General features: G+C 44.3%; 1 protein-coding gene across 7 annotated transcripts in view; it reads right to left on the bottom strand.

Moving 5' to 3' along the window:
• NAV1 (neuron navigator 1) overlaps positions 1-17,608 on the bottom strand; it is a 268,747-nt gene that overhangs the window by 184,450 nt on the left and 66,689 nt on the right. For all 7 annotated transcript variants that reach the window (XM_081914357.1, XM_081914362.1, XM_081914363.1 and 4 more), the window contains exons 2-3: positions 15,467-16,331; positions 13,935-14,041 (exon numbers count right to left, since the gene is read on the bottom strand). In XM_081914357.1, coding sequence (XP_081770483.1) covers positions 13,935-14,041; positions 15,467-16,302 — 943 coding nt within the window. In that variant the 5' untranslated portion in view covers positions 16,303-16,331. The remainder of the gene's footprint in view (positions 1-13,934; positions 14,042-15,466; positions 16,332-17,608) is intronic.

The following is a 17,608-nucleotide window of genomic DNA, read 5'->3' as shown; positions in this document are numbered from 1 at the left end:
CGGAGACCTTCTGCATGCAGTCCAGATGCTCTACCACTGAGCTATGGCCCTTCTTTAAAACCCAACAAGATCTGGCCACAAGCTCCCTATCTCTGGTCTAAGTAGCAGACCTTGAAGTTTTGTCATTTTGATCCAGCAATTTCTGCTTTCAAAATAATGTGCTCTTCAGTTGTAAAAATGACCACCTCCAATGAGAGGATCAAAGATAATGCATCTGGTTTCTAGAAAGGGTTTTTCTTAGCCTTGGAGCCCTTTCATAGACTGTGGAGTGACTGGGTTTCAGGCACAAGAAATGTAACAAAATGTCAGCTCCCTGTTTCAGGGAACACTAGGCTGCGATCCTAGCATGTTTGTTTGGGAGTTGATTCAGAGTAAGATCCATTGAACACAGTGGGATGCTTCCAAGAAAACATGTTGTTCACCTGTGCAACACAATCAGAATTGAAGTCTGGCCGTAACAATGTCTGCTTTAAAGCCAAGCAGTGCTAAAACAGGCACACCACCCACCCAGAAGATAATAGCCTGAACTGCCCTTCTCCACCCCATCCCCAGTCATGCCCTAGGGACTGGAGCCTGCCTGAATGCTGTTCCATCATCCACAGAATTCCAACAAAATAAAGTAAAAGGAAGTGGGCTCTGATTATAGTCTCTCTTTTTTGGCTAATTATCCTTCCAGTGGGAGGGGGCAATTAGCTCTATCTGGTGACCTCACAGGATCCCATGGCAACAGACAGGATATATCGCATTAGAGGACATTATCATGTTGGGGCAGGGTGGGAGAGAGACAAAAATTGCTTCAGGCCGAGAACTCAAGACTCAACTTTTCTGTGGCTTTTAGATCACTCCACTGGGGATCAGGGGAACAAGGATTTGGAAAACGGGAAGGAACTAATCAGGCTGCCTATTGCTTAAAGCTTCAACTAGCAATTGATGAAACACCAAACACCCCAGTGACCAAAATGTAGAGATCCAAAAGGGGAAAAGTTTTAACAGTCTTGAGACTGAGTTGCTGCCTCGGTGTCAGTCCAAAGAATCTCTTAAGTTATCTACCACTAGTGAAAGTAGGTATTTAATTATATTTAATTTAAAGCTAATTAAATATTTTAATATTTACTGGTTTTTTTCAGTTTTAATTAACCAGATGTTCTTACAACAAAGATCAGTAAATAGTTGTTGATCTGATTGAGCACCTCAGGTTTTGCACATGTTTGGCATGCATTTTAATTGCCAATAGCACCAGTTAAGAAATCTAAATTAAGCAATAAATACATGTGGCACTTTAAATTGACTGGAAGCAAAATCAATTTCCATTGCAAACAATCAAGATTCAAATGTAGTAAATGAAGAAGAAGAGGTCTAAAATTAATCTACAATTCTGATTCCATGATTCTAATTTCTGTTCAAGAGATAGATACCCATTTTGCACATAACACTACCATAGTTTAGCACTGTGGGGGGAAAGCCTAGGGGAACCTTGGGCTCACCTCCTGCCCCCTTCCTCCTTGCTGGTGTGGCTGTGAAGCTTCCACTTTTAAACTCACTTCCCATTATGTTATAAAACCACTTCTGGCTGGTTAAAAAATATGTTAACAAGCAGTATTGCAGAAGCACTGCAATGTTTAACAATACTGTGATTACTTTGTGAAAGGTAATAGGAGGAGGAGGAGGAGGCAGGAGCAGAGCTCACTGCAACTTGCAGCAAAATGGCTCTCTTGCATCAGTTCCTTGGGGGAACACAATTGGTGGATTCACTTGCAAGTATGAGAAGGCACTGGTTGATGTCACCTTGCCCTGACCTCCTTTCTTGTGATCCCTCATGTGCCTGTCTGCATGGTTGCTGAAGAGCAAGGCTATGCAAAGTGGGGGAGGGTGCCAAGATCTTGCAACTGAATGAGTAAGTTGTGTCTAACTTAAAATTTCACTGGCCGGGAAGACATGGCTGCACACACAGTTCTCAAATGCAGGAATGTGACTGTGGTGTGATGAACCAGCACCTGACCAGATAAGGGGATGAGTTGCTTAATGCTGAAAAGCACTTGTATACTTGATCCTCTTTGTGCCTTAAGAAGTTTCCTCCCTTGAAGAAATCAAAGTATTGATTCAGGGGCTCAAACAAACCCCCCATCATCATTTTTAGGGGTTCTCTACTGATGTTTGGGTTTTAGAGAACCCCTTAAGATCACCTAAGTTTTTCTCATAATTGGTGCCATGGACAGGGAATGACCCAATTGAGCCAATATGCTTCTGATAATCAGGCATACTCATGCTGTGTTTACACTCCCATTTAGTGTGCACTCACTGCATTCCCAGTGCTGTGTTTTTAATCCATGTTCCCATGACATTATCCAAAATGCATGTGCATCCTATACTTCATTATAAAATGCTACTGTTTGAAGCGTTATTTCTCAAGCCAGCTTCACACCAGCTGGAGTCCTTAAACTGTTCCTAATTCATCTCTAGCCTAAGTGGGAACACATCCCTGGTCACTGCCCTCTGGTGTGTACAACAGAAATGAATCTGACACTAACAAAGCTCTGCTGATGTGAACAGCTAGTGGGGAAAGAACTGTGAAACACATCAGGGGGAAACAGCTTCACTGTGTACTAACACAGTAATGTGAACAGATCCAATCCAGGGTGACTGTCTTCATAACAAATAATGTCTAAGTAATATAGTAATCAAATTAGCAGAGACTTCCTGGCCAGCCTTTAACCATATCTACTTGGGAGTTAGGTCACAGTGAGTTCAATGGGACTTGCTCCCAAATAAGCATATACAAAATTGTTGTCTTGTATGTTTTTAGGCCACTGTTTCCAAATCCTCAAAGCAAAACACACAACTTCCAGAGGGGCAGCAGTGTTAGTCTGCTGGAGCAAACTTGTTGCCATTCATTCAAACACTGAAAAAGTCTATTTAAGAACTTTAAAACTGCTCTGGGACCATTAGGGTTGAAGGGTGGCTTTAAAAATGTAATAAATATTTTTTAAAATGGGTATATAAGAAGATATATAGTACATTACATTGTCCTATCTTAAATGTGGAATAAAGGTAAAGGACCGCTGACAGTTAAAAGTTGAGTCGCGAATGACTCTGGGGTTGTGGAGCTCATCTTGCTTTACTGGTTGAGGGAGCTGGCACTTACCTTTCCACCGGAGTGGTACCTATTTATCTACTTGCACTTTGATGTGCGCTTTCGAACTGCCGTCATGGGGATTCGAACTGCCGACCTTCCAATCAGCAAGCCCTAGGCTCAGTGGTTTAGACCACAGCACCACCCTTGTCCCCAAAAAATGTGGAATAGGCCAAAGCAATTACTGAAGCATTTCAAGCCAGCTTTGTTATTCAAAGCCTAGACAGCTAACCAGCTCTCCATCACAGCATAGCATAATTGAAATCCAGAAGACATGCCAGACTAAGGAAGAGGAACAAAAGTAGCCAGGGGCACATCCTTTTTATGGATAAAGGACTCCAGGACTAAGCGGCAGTGTTATGACAAACCCACATGGTTAATCAGGGTGTTCCAGTTACTATTTCACATTGGGGGGTGGGAATTAAGGCATCAATGCTGGCCCATTAGGGGGGAAATGCCAAAATCTGTATTATGCCAACCAAACTGTCACAAAATATTGTGCAGGCTTTCAAGTTCTCTGAAAGTCTTCATCAGGTCAGATGGTAAATGAAGCAAGGAAACTAGGTGGGAGGTGGCAGGGGTGAAATGTTGCTAATGCCAATGGCATGAGTCTGCATTTGGTCAGAGTCTTAGAAGGCTTGCCCATATGTAGACAAGCATCTTGCTGCTAAGGATCTGTCAGTTTTGGTTCTCTGTTTCTCATTTTTCCAAACTTAAATTCAGTTCTCCACGTTTTTCAACAATTTGCCATTAAAAAAAAAGCTTAATGAAAATTAATCAGCATTTTAGTGTGAATTTCTTCTTATAACCTCTTTTTTATATGCTGGGTTTTTTTTTACTAGTGTACACATTTTTGCAGTCCCCCAATATACTGCATACTTGTCTATTTATTTATTCTCTGAAAGTGCAATCCATGGCTTTAAGTACATACTGAATCAAATTTCTCTTCCATCCCTACTTACTACAAATACACTCCTTTTACCTTCAAATTTGATAAGAGTGGTCCACACTGTCCCAGCTATATGACTGGGCATTCCAGTATGCTGGATCCATCTTTTAAAAAGATTTGTGACACTTTAGAAGCCCTGAAGGGTTTGGAATGTCCAGAGCTCCCATTTTTTATTCAGGAACAGGATATAAAAACCTACAGCTTGGCTACTTGAACCAAGGAGATCTAATCATCTTTAACGACATTATAAATTTCACTTCCTCGAGGGGGGAAAAAATCCACATCTCAAGTAGCATCTAGAATCTAGCCTTCTGCCAGATAAGGCAGGAGAAAGACAATAGTTTTTAAAAGAGAGCAAAGTAGTTTGAGAGAGGCTTCTATTGTGTGCACTGTTCTTTTGTTCCACTGTGGTCAAACATGTTTTGCAGGATTCAATAAAAATTTATTTAAAAAAAAAAAAACATGTTTTGCAGGATTTTTTGAAAGACACCCAAAAATCGTGCACAGAGAAATCCATACAGAGAAACCATAAAGCCATTTCTCACTTCCCTTATAAGTGCTGCAAATTAATAAGGGAATCCCAAAGTTTGTACAGTGGATCACTTTGTGCACGGTATGTTGGAAATTCTCATAATTCACAAGTCTAAACTAGCTATTTTCTCCCTAGTTATCAGTAGGAATTTTAACAGAGTGCAACACTCTAGTTTGCTTCAATAAAGGCTTCTTGTTCCACCTCTACCTCAATATACACTGTGGAGTCTGTGGTATAGACGTACTCCCCGAAATCAAACCAGGTTTGGGTTTTACTTATGTTCACTTGCTTACCTGCAGAAATGCAGCAATCAGCAGTATATCTCAAATCCTAACAAGCAGGGGAACAGAAGGGAGCAATTTACAGGAAATCTTGGAAAGCTGAAAATGATCCATAAACTAACCTCTCCCCTTTCTCTCTCACTGTTTTTATATTCTTTGCACATCCCTAGAGCATCCCACCATTCTCTTCTTCAGAGCCAGCTCCTTTGCTACCTTGGCAACAGCCACCCCAGTATCATTCAATTTTAAAAAAGAAGACGAACTGAGAGGTCTGATGAATTTACAAAATCAATTTGCTCTGGGAAATTTATCCCCTCCCTCCACATCATTCCTATAAGGAATAATGTAACTTAATTTTCCCTCGTCCCTCCTCTCTCCGCAAAACCTCCCAGTGTATCAGTGGCTGCAGTAAGCTGCATACAGCCTACAAAATACAACTGATCTGCAAGAAATGTCTCTGAATGGTTCGTTGAAAAATGACTTTGTAAACCACGGATTCAACCATTGGCCTGATGGGGGCTGTGGGTAAAACACTTCGGCAGACAGCATACAGCACACAGCAGCTTCTATTAAGTGCAGAGGCTTTATTTCCTAATTATCTTTGCCAAATAACTCCCCTGTGGATATAACATTACTAGATGTCAGAGTGCATCTACCATGGAGCTCAACTGCTGCATTTTGATTTTATTTTTAATGCATCCTACTGCCTCATTTCTAAGTGTCCTTTGGAATAGATTCTCCCTGCATGTCAGAATTAGGAAAACTAGAGGGGAAAAAAAGACTGTGGAAAGAAGGGTTGCACACAATGCACAGTCGCTGAGCAAGGATAATGGAGCAATTAAACAATTAGAGATATGGAACAATGCTGCTGTATTCCTCTTGCCATGTGTAACGGAGGGTTCATTTCAGCTCCAGCCTCCTGATGGGATGCAAACTGGGCAAAGGGCTTGGCCTTCTCTCAAGAGAGCAGCAGAATCAATTTGTCCCATATACTGTCCATTCTCTTCTCCTCGGCTTGGGCAATGATTCATGAGAAACATCCTCACAAAGGTGGGGATTATATGCCAAGAAAATTCTGTTTACAGGAATAACGGTGTTTGTTCTGGCCAAAAGGAGTTGGAAGGAAGCTGACAATCAGCTGGGGGAAAACAGTTGCCATTCCACATGGAATTACCATTCTGTATGTGCCACCACATAATGTATAACAGGGCTTTAAAACCAGAAAGGCCAATTCTACATGGATAAGTCAACTCAGATCAGCACAGAGCAGCACTAGTTTCTAGGTGTGGTTTCTTTTTATTTCTGTGCAAAAGATGAATCCATCCCCATAGGGGGGAAGCACTTGCCACGCAGTATGGGAGTATACCATGACCCCTTTGCCCTGCAACATATACGGTAATTAATTATATGAGACTATTCAGATCAGTACACAGAATTACTTTGGACATGTGGGTTCTTGTTTTGTTTTCTCTCCCCACATTCTAATGTGGGTAACAGTGCCCTCATTCTGATTTTAAACAGCAGGCTGTTCTTCAAATTCCCCTCACGGTTGATTTATCGTGCCATGTTTTTAACTTCCATATATTTGGACTCAGCACAGAAATGTCAGAGCTACCTCTCACCTTGCCCACAAAAGCTTATGACACTTTAAACCTGATTGTTTTTAAGGTGCCATAGAATCCTAGTGTCATGGAATTCTAAACATGGATATGTGAGTTATTTTATATGGGGAAATACGCAAAGGCTATTGTTTTGTTTTTGGCCTTGGGAGAGGTGGCAGTCCTATTTATCTGGTATTTCCTTTGTTCCTCGCCATGGTGTGGTCTTGTGATGAAAGCGAAACTCTTTGGAGAAGAGCTGGCAGCATGTCTGAAAACTCGCTGCTTCAAGTGCCTTTGTTGAACACAGTTGCAATAATGTCAGTTTGGGTCACATCCCCGTCGCAAAGGCTGGGAGGGAGTTTCATGTCATACGATGCACACAGGAGAGAAAGCTCTATCCACTTGGAAACTAGACTGTATTGCTGCTTCTGGAGAGCCATAGGGCTATTTGTCCACTGGACCAGGAGGCAACTGTGACAGTCCTCACCAATTCAATTCAGCCCTACCCAACCATAGATGTGCAGGGGAGTACAGATCCTGCACCCCCTCTCTCCCATCCCCCACCATGCAGCTGCAGCTCCGATGAGTGGGAACCAGTTCCCATGCCAGATCTGCACTCACCCATCCTTCTGGCCTGGTCACGCCAGATAATGTTTCACCCACAGGGCCAAGCACACAGGCTATTTCATAGCCAAGCACTACAGTTTCCAGCCACAGTAAATTAAACAGCAGGAACTTGCGGAAGAGCCGCAGTAGAAATGTGGCAGTGACCCCCTGCTTTCTATTCTCCCAGGCAGGTCAGGGTCCAGGACAGCTGGTCCCGGCTGGCCCTGGACTCACAGGGATCGGATGTCTTAATGAGAGTGGGAAAGCAGAGACAAGCCCCACACAGCTCTGGTGAGCTCCTGGGTGAGATTACATTGCAGCTGGGAAGCATGTGGGTTTCTCCACCATGGTCTCTCGTTCCCTTAGAGTAAAGACAGTGTCTAAACTGCCCTTGAGGAGGAAACATTACCCCCCAAAAATGCAGAGTCCATGCCTAGCAGCATCACCTTAACATTAATGAAGCTTGTGGCTGTGTACACATTGCCGTTTACTCGGACACTGCAGCTGGTGCTCTGAAGCTGAGTATTCATGATGTCAGCCACAATCCATACGTTTTCTGTAGTTTCTTGAAAAACAATTTTGCTTGATGCACCTTCCCTCAAACCAGCTTCCATCTGATTTGAAAACATAAGCCACGGTTAAGCTGAGGTGCGTGCATTTGAGACAGCCGTTGCACATGCACAGATGACACTTTCTAGGACTATGAGTTGGGGGGGGAGGTGGCAGGTACAGAGAAACAAAACAGGTAATGCACATCTGGTGAAGGCACCCTTGATCCCTCTTTGGCGTGTACAGCAACCAGTAAAAATGTGACTTGAAACACAGCAGGAGGAAACAACCTTGCTACATTTTAAGCCACCGATGTGTACATTGCCCGAATTTTACACAGAGTGGCAATTTGCAAGCTACTTCATGGAAGCTTATCAGGGCTTCAGCAAAGAGAACATCAGTACTAACTGATAAGCTTTCCGGAATTTCTTTGTATTCTAAGGTGCACTCTCAGTCCATGGGAAACAATGCTCAAGAGGCCTAAGGAATGGGTAGATTATGGAACACAAGGCAAGCAGCCCTCCAGGCCTCTCTATCAGCCCTTGGGTCTCTTCCCTGGCCATGTCCATCACTGCGCGTTTTTGGAAAGCCTCTGGCTGCAATGTGTCTTCGAACTGTGATCATGCCTCTCATTTCTCTGCATGGAGAAGAAATGGGGTGGTGGTAGAGTCGAATCCTCCGGCTTGTGCATGGCTGGAATGTTGCTTACCATACAAAGGTCAGAGCCACATCCATTGCTCTGCCCACTGTTGCCTCTGGCCATCTCTACTGCTGGCATGTGGTGCCTGGGGGGTTCCCTAGGAGACCTCCCTCTGCCCCAGCCTAAGGTGGATGGTGACGATTGCTTACCTTGCCCTCAGCACTGCCCATCAGTGTGGACAATACTGCAGAGGCTGCCAGCCATGCACCCACAGGCACACAGATACTTGCAAAGGCTCTTCTGGTGCCTGCAGGGTCTGGTCCCCCAGTGCAATTAGGTTTGAGAGAAGCAACTCTGTTTCAGCCAGTAGAAAAGCTGGCTGCCATTCCGGTGTTGGTCATGTAGACACAACGGTTTCTCAAGCTTTCAGGTGTGCCCATACATCCAGAAAGTCTGGCGCCCCCTGCAGTATGTGAGCGAGGAGGCCTAGCTTAACGTAATGCATTTTCCTGTGTTTCCACATTCAGCTAATCTGCCTCCAGATCTTACTTATTTGTTATTTGTGTTATTTATTTATGTTGCCTTCAATAAAATATTCAAGGGGGCTTGAAATAAAAAAGAAAGCCCAATGCTATAATAAAAACCACGCTATCCATAAAAACCAACAACAGTTTAAAACTGATTGCTTACCCAGTTCTTCCTGCCTGGAGGGCCTGTGTGGAAAAGCAGGAGAGAGAACAATAGGCGACAGATCACAAGACGCCACCCGCACTACCTACTTCTGCAATTGCTAATGGCAAATGATGAGCTGTGTGGCTGCCCCTCCGCCTCGCTCTCACACAGCCATTCCTTCCTAGCTTGTCATTGAGATCACAGGAGACCTGGAATATTGTGCAGTGTGCCTTTGAGCTGAATGCATATAAGGCATCACTTGTGGAAAGCACCATCTGCCCTCTCTTTCACCTCTAGTGCATTTCATGCCATTAGGCCCGTTGCGGCCCTTTCTCCCCTCCCGCCCACCCAGCCGACTCCTCCAATAATGATTTGGCACTCCCGCCCCTCCAGTGCATTGGTCATGACATGACCCGCCATCTCAGGAACTGACTCCAGAGCTCCCATCTGTCAAAGCAGTCAGGTTACTAGCAGCACGGGATAAGTGCCTGGCAATCCATCTGCCTCCGTCCTCATACTGGAGAACAAGGTATCCCTATTTGTTGTGGCGCTAGTCATGGGAAAAGAAAAGGCTCTGCTAGGCACCAGCAAAGCAGATGAGCACTACCACTCTGCGCCTTTAGTTTGTAAGACACCACACCCTCCAAAGGCAGCGGGTCAGATCCTGATAACCCAAGATGGGGGCAGTTTTGTGTGCTGACCAAGGATGGGCATCTCGTGTGGCCTTCAGCCTAATTTTGTACAGATGTGTAAGGCTGGATGGGGTAGGGGTGAGCCAAAATGGGTGAAATGATGAAACGAGGAGAGGAGAAATGCATCTGGCAAGGACAATCTGCCTCTTTCCCAGCAGCCTGCTGAGTAAGGAGGAAGAAGGAGTAGAGGGGTCAGAAAGAGAGAGAAAGAAGAAGTGGGGGTTGCATAAAGAGAGAGAAGGAGAGGCCCCCATTCACCACCCTGCTTATTGCCAACATGCAGCCCCTGACTGATTATCTCCCAAGGGAATGGAACCCTCAACTATGACTTATAGCTAAGGATCCCTTTCCAAGTCTAAAGGTATATAATGAAGGCACCAGCCAAACCTCCCTGGGGGAGAGCATTCCACAAATGGGGAACCACTGCAGAAAAAGTCTGTTCTCATGTTGCCACTCTCCAGACCTCTTGTGGAGGAGGCGCACAAATAAGTAAGCAGTTTCATAACTTGGGGGGCTGCTCCAGAGAATGCCCTCTCCTGGACCACCCCTGCCACCACCCTGAGCTTTTGAGGGTGACAGAGCCTCCAAAAGGGCCCCCACTGCCAATTTTAGCACCCAAGAGGCTCTGTAGGGAGGGAGACAGCCTCTCTGATATTTGGAAACATGGGGAGAAATGAGAGGTTGGGGTTTTGTTACGAACCCCTCATAATTCAAGTACTGATCATATCTGGCTGAATCAACTTCTCTCTTTCCATTTCTTCCCTCTAGGGAGTCCTTTCCTGCAAAGCTCCTGAATGGACCCATAATCCTGTTAACAGCACACGTGCTGCCCATTCTTTTCCTGAGAGGCCCCAAGGGGGATTTGCATCTTGCGCCCTAGTGGGACTAATTCCATTGCAGCCCAGTAACGCCACTTGCTATAATGACCCCCCTCTGGAGCTGCTGAACTGGGCTCACAAGAAGTTTTCATGCAAATGCAGAAGGAGGCAGATCCCAGCAATCAGCCTCCCAAATCCTAGGAAAAGCAGTCACTCAATTTTGCCTGGCCACTGACATCCGTGCCGGTTCCCCACCACCACCACGAAAGATATCCACACCAAAGATTTAGGCTGTTGGTTAACATTTGAAAATGTGAAATGCCCTGGCTCAGACCTATCCCATGAAACTCTATCCCGTTAAAAAAGAAAACAAAAATTTTAAAGGATCTTATAGAGGACAAGCACAGCATGTGCAGTGTTTGCTACTTTAAAGGGGTGGGGAGCAAGATGAGTGTTGCCTCCAAGAACATATATCATACGCTCCAACATACTGAGTCTCAAAAACCAGGACACGCAACTTCCTGTCTGTGCTTTCACATGAGTCATGTGACCCGTGTGAGATCACAGCACCCAAAATCATGCATATGGGGCACTGTGCAAGATCTCTGTGTTTTTTCAGGGGGGGACACTTTTGGGGTGAGATCTCAATGCAAAATCGTGCAAGATCTCAGCCCTCAAAATGGCTACCATACTCTTGTGCCAGAAAACCATGTGTCCCTTTCTTCCGGAATACTTGCGGGGTATGGAATATGTGGAATACCAAAACAATATCTTGCAACAGTAAAAGTTTTTCTTGAGCAAAGGTGTCTGGGCATAGCACAACAAAATGCACATTTATTGCACAGAAACCACCTAGAATTTCCCTTGCAGAAGGGATGTCAACTCAGTTGTCTATCAAGATCTAAAATAACTGAACAGGTAGATGGAAGAGACTGGAGTTCACTGCACACCAAAATTTTGCAAAACATTTGGGGAGTAAACTAGAAAAATGGACATTGATTATCCTGCTACACTGCAAATTCATGTTCTCTGTAACTTTGGTTCTTCATCCTCTTTTGCTCTGTATCTTGCTATCAGTCTTGAGATACAAAGCATTCTTTGTCAACATAAAAAGGAATTTTTGATGGAGCCTTCACTGTAACTGCTGTTTCATTCAGCTATAAGGATCAAAATTGATATAAATAATCCTTCATCAACCAATCTAACATGTCACTATAACTCCAGGATATTTACAGCACAATCCTATGTCTGTCTACTCAGAGTTAAGAACCACTAAGTTCAACAGACCTCACTTCCAGGTAAGGTATATAGTTGCTTTTGCCAGTACTTGGTTGGCAAAATGGTATGGGCCAGCCCTGGCTGTCATCTATAAAATGAAAATGAGGAGGAAGATCCAACCTTACACTGGTGTGATTGACAACAGTATGGTGTCCTGGAATATTTTATCGACAAAAATACTGAACTGTGAGTTTGAAAGAGCCGCTTAGTAATAATTGAGCCCAATTCTAAGGAGAGAATGAATTTAGGGGAATGCTTTTCTTAAAATTAAATCCTTTCACTGATCCACATCCTCAGCTCCTTAATACATTGCTTCTCCGCTTAACAATGCAAGACTAGAACTTGAGGCTATTCCTGGAAGCACTTAATATTATTCAATCGCAGGCAATGACTTTCACCAATATATTTCGCTTCTCAAATGGCAATCATGATAATGATGAACCACAAACCTTACACTAATATTTTAATGCTGCTAGAGTGGTCTTCGCTTTAACTGAGATTGATATATGTGACTTTCACCACCACTGCATCATCATCGCTGCATCTGACTTTCACAGGTGCTGCTGTTAAATATTACGCAATATTTCAGCTCCATATTAAGCTGTGTCATAACTTTGATGCTGGATATCCTATAGGCCGGGTGCTTCCTGTTCCCTCCAAATGTTATAGCAAACTTGAAAACACCTTACATTGACCCATGTAATATTATATTATATTATATTATATCTTTAATATGTAAGCCTTCACTTAACAGGACAATGAAAGTACTCCCTACAGTACAAAGCTATACATGTTTATTTAGACGTAAATCCCGTTGTGTTCCGCGGAACTTGCCCACCACATCTGTTTAGGGTTGTAGTCATAATTAAACCCCACAACCTCGCAGTAGTGTCCATTCATTGTCCCCGTTTGTGCTTTGAGGAAAAGGTTCTATTAATTACCAGCACAGGGTTTTTGTCGCAGCTGATTGTTACATCGCTCTCTAAATCAGGAAGTTTTATGACTGGACCACCATCCCTGACCATTGGCCATACTAGCTGGGACTGTTGGGAGTTGGAGTCCAGCAACATCTAGAGAGTCACAGATGCCCACTCCCTGCATTAAATGGGATGCCCCAAGATGGGACAGCAACCGATGAGAACATTTAGGAGGATGTGAGAGAAGAACCATATTGTCCATTTACATAAGAACGACCTCTAACTGCCTACCAAATTAGGATAAAATTAAGCAATCCTTTCTTTAATAACATTACATAAAACAGATTGTATATGTAAGAAACCAATAATCATCTCCATCACATTATCCTGGTCAACACAGAGGAGATATGTATTTCCCATGGTTTGAAGTGAACTATAGCAGTATTATCCTCAGACAAGAATGTATTCAAAGCCTGATTCAAACCATATACCAGTCTGAATGCAGACATAGGGTTACCCTCATTCATACTAAGTATATGAATGAATTGGTCTACCCATTGCATTTGAGATGTTTGTGGTTTTACATTGTGATCATAGTAACTTTTCCCCACAGACATCACCATCCCAATGTTGGGTGGGGGATTCTTTAGGTTTACAGGCATCTCAAACTCACTCGATAGACATTTTAAACTGGACCATATATTTACATAATACCAGTGCTGTGTCCTCCATAATCCTTATCATCTGCCCTGAGTCATCCATCTTAAGGTGAAACTACAGATGCCATGCAGTTGACATTCACAAGTCAAAATTTTAAAAAGCAGCTGTGGGGAGACTGCAGTCTTGTGTGGAAGCCTTGGAAGGGGGAAGAATTGCTTGTGCTGATGGAACCATCTCCTTAACACTGTGTTGAATTCTTCCCTTAAAGAAGAATGGTTTGCTCATTCAGAGGACATGATGAATACTCTTCTCAAGATAAGCAAAGAGAAAGAGACCAAAACTTTTGGTGGTTTCCCCCCAAATCCAAAACCTTGGATTTAAGTCTAGAAAGCATGGGATTTCCATTGTGTTTATTCCCCACCCTGCAGATCAACTGATATGATATGTGGTTGTTCAACAAGGTCTACATAGGTGGCTGCCAACACCTACAACCTGATACATAAAAACAGACCCACCTCCCTCTGCAGCCAACCGTATGTCATGCACTCTGATCCACTGGCTGCCTTTCCTTCCTCATAAGGAAGGGATCTCTCCAGTTTTTCTGCTTACCCATGCTTCTCAATCCATGTTCAGGCCCTTCAGTAAGGTTGGGCTGCTGCTCTTCACCTGCAGACTCCTCTTTAGATGAGCTGCTCCTCTCTTTCTCACCCTGTCGCCTAGTAGGCAGAGGAAGCGCATCAAGTCAGTCACTCTCCATACTCACTTGCATGTTCAGCTACATGAGCAAATTGCATGGATGGTTCCTTATAGTTCAATCCATTGTTCAGTCCCTCATTCACAAAGAAAGAGCTGCCGTAACAGCTCCTACACATCCCATCTAGGCAGCTGGGTGAGGCCAGCCTTCACCAATGTCTGGGTGCAAGACTATTTGGTAAACCTGGGTGCAGTAATTGTCCAAAAAGCTTGACTTTGGACAGCTGGGACATTCAGACTGGGCTGGTCCATATCAGGAGTGAAGCGTAGCTGGAAGTGAACATGTAATTCACCCACAGTGAACAACATGATGGTGGGGAACTAGTGTTAAATAATTTGTCAATGATCAAATTCATGCTTAAGGTGAACTAAGCAGAGCAGCTCTATTTCATGTCAGACCACAACACAAAGGAACATGAGACAATTTAGTTCTAAACTTCTCATGAAGTGTTGCTGTGATGGCAGTCCTGATCTGTACAACAGCAACCACAACTGCATGTGATTGTCCGAGGGAACAATAGCGTTCTCATCCCTCAATCCCTACCTGAGTTATCCCACAAATTGTCTATGTACATTATAATCCTCACCTTGATCTACCTGCCAGTCTGCAATTATTCTCCTGAGTCCTGTCCTTCCATATTAGTACACCCAGAGCACCATCAATACAGGACTGTTGAGTGGCTACTCCAGGAGGCACCAACCTCCTTGACCTAAGGTAGCTTTCTCCAAGCTGGTGATCTCCTGACGTTATGGACCACAACTCCTGTCACCTTTGACCATTGGCCATGCTATCTGAGAGTGATGGGACCTGTAGTCCAAAACATCTGATGGACACCAGGTGGTTCAACCCACATGATTCAACTGGCATACTTAAGATTTTAGCTGAATGAAGCTGTACTAAGCTTGGCATGTGGTGAAGCAGTCATACAACTGTTGCACTGTGTACCTTGAGCTAAAAAACTCAATAAACTTTTACTGTGCCTCATCAAAGTCAACACGAGATGGTTGAGCAGTAATAAGATAAATGTTGGGTGACTTGGGTGTACAGGGAAGCAATCATGCAAACATTTTACTACATTCAAATCTCTTTGGTCTTACACATTTGGCCCTATATCTATCTACTTGGCTCTAGGCTCAAAAAGAGAGCTGGGTCTCTTGTTACTAAACTTTTTTGGTCACCTTTGGCTTGTACATCCTGCATATCTGATGAAATGCTAACCTTTATCTTAACAATCAGGATGTGTAAGGAGATTGCTTTCTCCTATGACACCTTCATTAGCACTGTGGTGGAAAGGAAGCAAGCCAGGACCTCCACCATCCTTTAAGCTGGTGCTGTAGACATGCAACTCCAGGAACATTTGCCTATAATTTTACAGACTGATACTTACCGATAATGGAACGGGGCTACTGTGGCCATGATGGGATGGTTGTGTTGCGACACAGAGGAAAAACTGATAGGCCCAGTGTGCAGCACAGGGCCCTTATTGAGGTTGCTTGTGTCCAGTGAGATCACCTGAGGTTTTTCCTCTGGCTTAGACGTTCCACTTCCTTTCCCGTTGGCTTCTGAGGCCCACTGACCTTTTACAGGACAACTCTGAGGCCTCTTTGTGGTGGATCCCTCTGAAGACCTGGACAACAAAGTCTCACTATACAAGCTGAGATAGGAAGGGCTCTTTCCTGGGAGATGAGAGGTTTTTGCAGGTTCAGGAATTGTACTGGGCTTCCCAAGACCCTTCTTGGCACTGCGGCTGCTACTGTCTTCCCCATGTTTTGTGGTGTCCTTGCTTCTCTCGGTTGCTTGAACAGCAGCTTTCTTAGTTGCCCCAGTAGTTCTGGAGCTGGACCTCTGCATTCCCCGGGGACTGCTGCAGCCAGACACCATGCTCAGGCTGAGACTGGATTCTATCCCATCTGACCCACCATGGTTCTCAGACGCCTCTGATTTCTCCTGCCCAGGGCTTGCAGCTCCGGGGGTCTTTGGGACCAGCTTTTGCTTGGATCCTTTTGGAGCTCCACTGCTCGAGCTAACCAGCCCCTTCCCTGTCCTGGGTGATGATGCCCTCTGCGAGGGAACAGCTCCCACACTGTTCTGCCTTGGGGGCAGTTTGGGCGATGCTGCCAGGGTGTGTATCTTGCTGTGGGATGCAGCTCTGGGAACAGGTATAGAGGAGCCATAATGGCTTCGTCCGGCTGCGTTCACATTGGCTGTTCCATTCATCATCATCAGCAAGGCCTGGTTGAAGGAGGATCAATCTGAGGGAGAGAAAAGCAGAGGAAGTTAAGCAGAGGCTACAGCTTCCACAGCCAAGGCTCTCTCTATCCCAGTACACCACCCTGAGTCTTGCTTTACAGGACTAAGCATCAGATTTGCCAAGTGAAAGCCTCTCCCCAGCTCCCTTTTCACTGAGCATTAATTCAACTTAAAACCATTGTTTTGATGTACTAAAATTAGCATGTTGGCACTCTTTGGTGCTTTCATTTTCTTCTTTATGCTTAAACAATGTAAGGGAAATGTGTGCTGTCGAGCACACATTCAAAACATCAACACATATTTCAGTAAGGAAGATTTCCAAGTAAAGATTTGAATTTGGTTGAATTTAAACTGCATTAAAGGGGCTTTATTGATTCCCAACTCCCCTTTAGTTGGCGAGGTGTATTATGTCACTTCAAAATGTGCTAAGCCGGCTTTGTTGCAATTGGGAGCCCTCCTGCTCTTTCTGTTGAATGGGGACCTTGGACATCTGTCCTAAAGTTCTCCTTTGACAGCATCACTGCCAGAAAACCTGCATCAATGGATAACATAATGTGTGTTTTTCAGTGCCCTCCTCTACATAGATACTCAATGTTGCCAAGATGTTATCTTCCATTTATTCCTCTGATGTTGTAAATAACCAGGAGAAATCAGAAGCAATTTCAAGTAACAAAGTAATGAAATGAACTATTTCTTAACCTTCCTGGTTCAGATTGCTAGTTGCAGTACTACCAGCAGATCTGGCTGAAACTCAGGACAGATGTGATGCAGAGACCCGTCCTGGCTCTAGGAACTCTTTTGCATTACAAGCCTCTGGCTGAAGCCGGGAACCCTGCCAACCACAGCTGGCTCAAAATACTATTTCACTCCACTGGAAATCCTGCTGCCGGGAGCACCCGGCAGACGCTCTGATAGACACTGTGGAGCTTAGCCTGGTGTGGAGGGGTGGGGGTTGTGCAAGCAATGTGCTCTTTTATCCCAGGCCAGTGCTTTGAGCCCCTATAATACAGAGAACTCAGCCTCTGCAGCTTTAATACTGTTATGGAGACACTGCAATGCTTTTGCAGACAGGGCTGAAAAACATGCATCCATTGATAAGCTTGGCTTGATAGGCACATTTTGTTTATCCCCGTTTACAGATCAAGTGACATGGTTTTGAAAAATGGCATCAAGGCCCACAAATTCAAAACTGTAAACAAGATATGTAGGGAAAGTGCCTTAAACTGAGCTGGAGCATTGGCCCATCTCGTAGTGAATCTCTGCCTAACATTGTCTCACT

Source organism: Podarcis melisellensis (genome assembly GCF_964234715.1).
Source record: "Podarcis melisellensis genome assembly, chromosome: 6".
Lineage (NCBI taxonomy): Eukaryota > Metazoa > Chordata > Lepidosauria > Squamata > Lacertidae > Podarcis > Podarcis melisellensis.
This window is presented reverse-complemented; position numbering and strand designations above follow the sequence as displayed.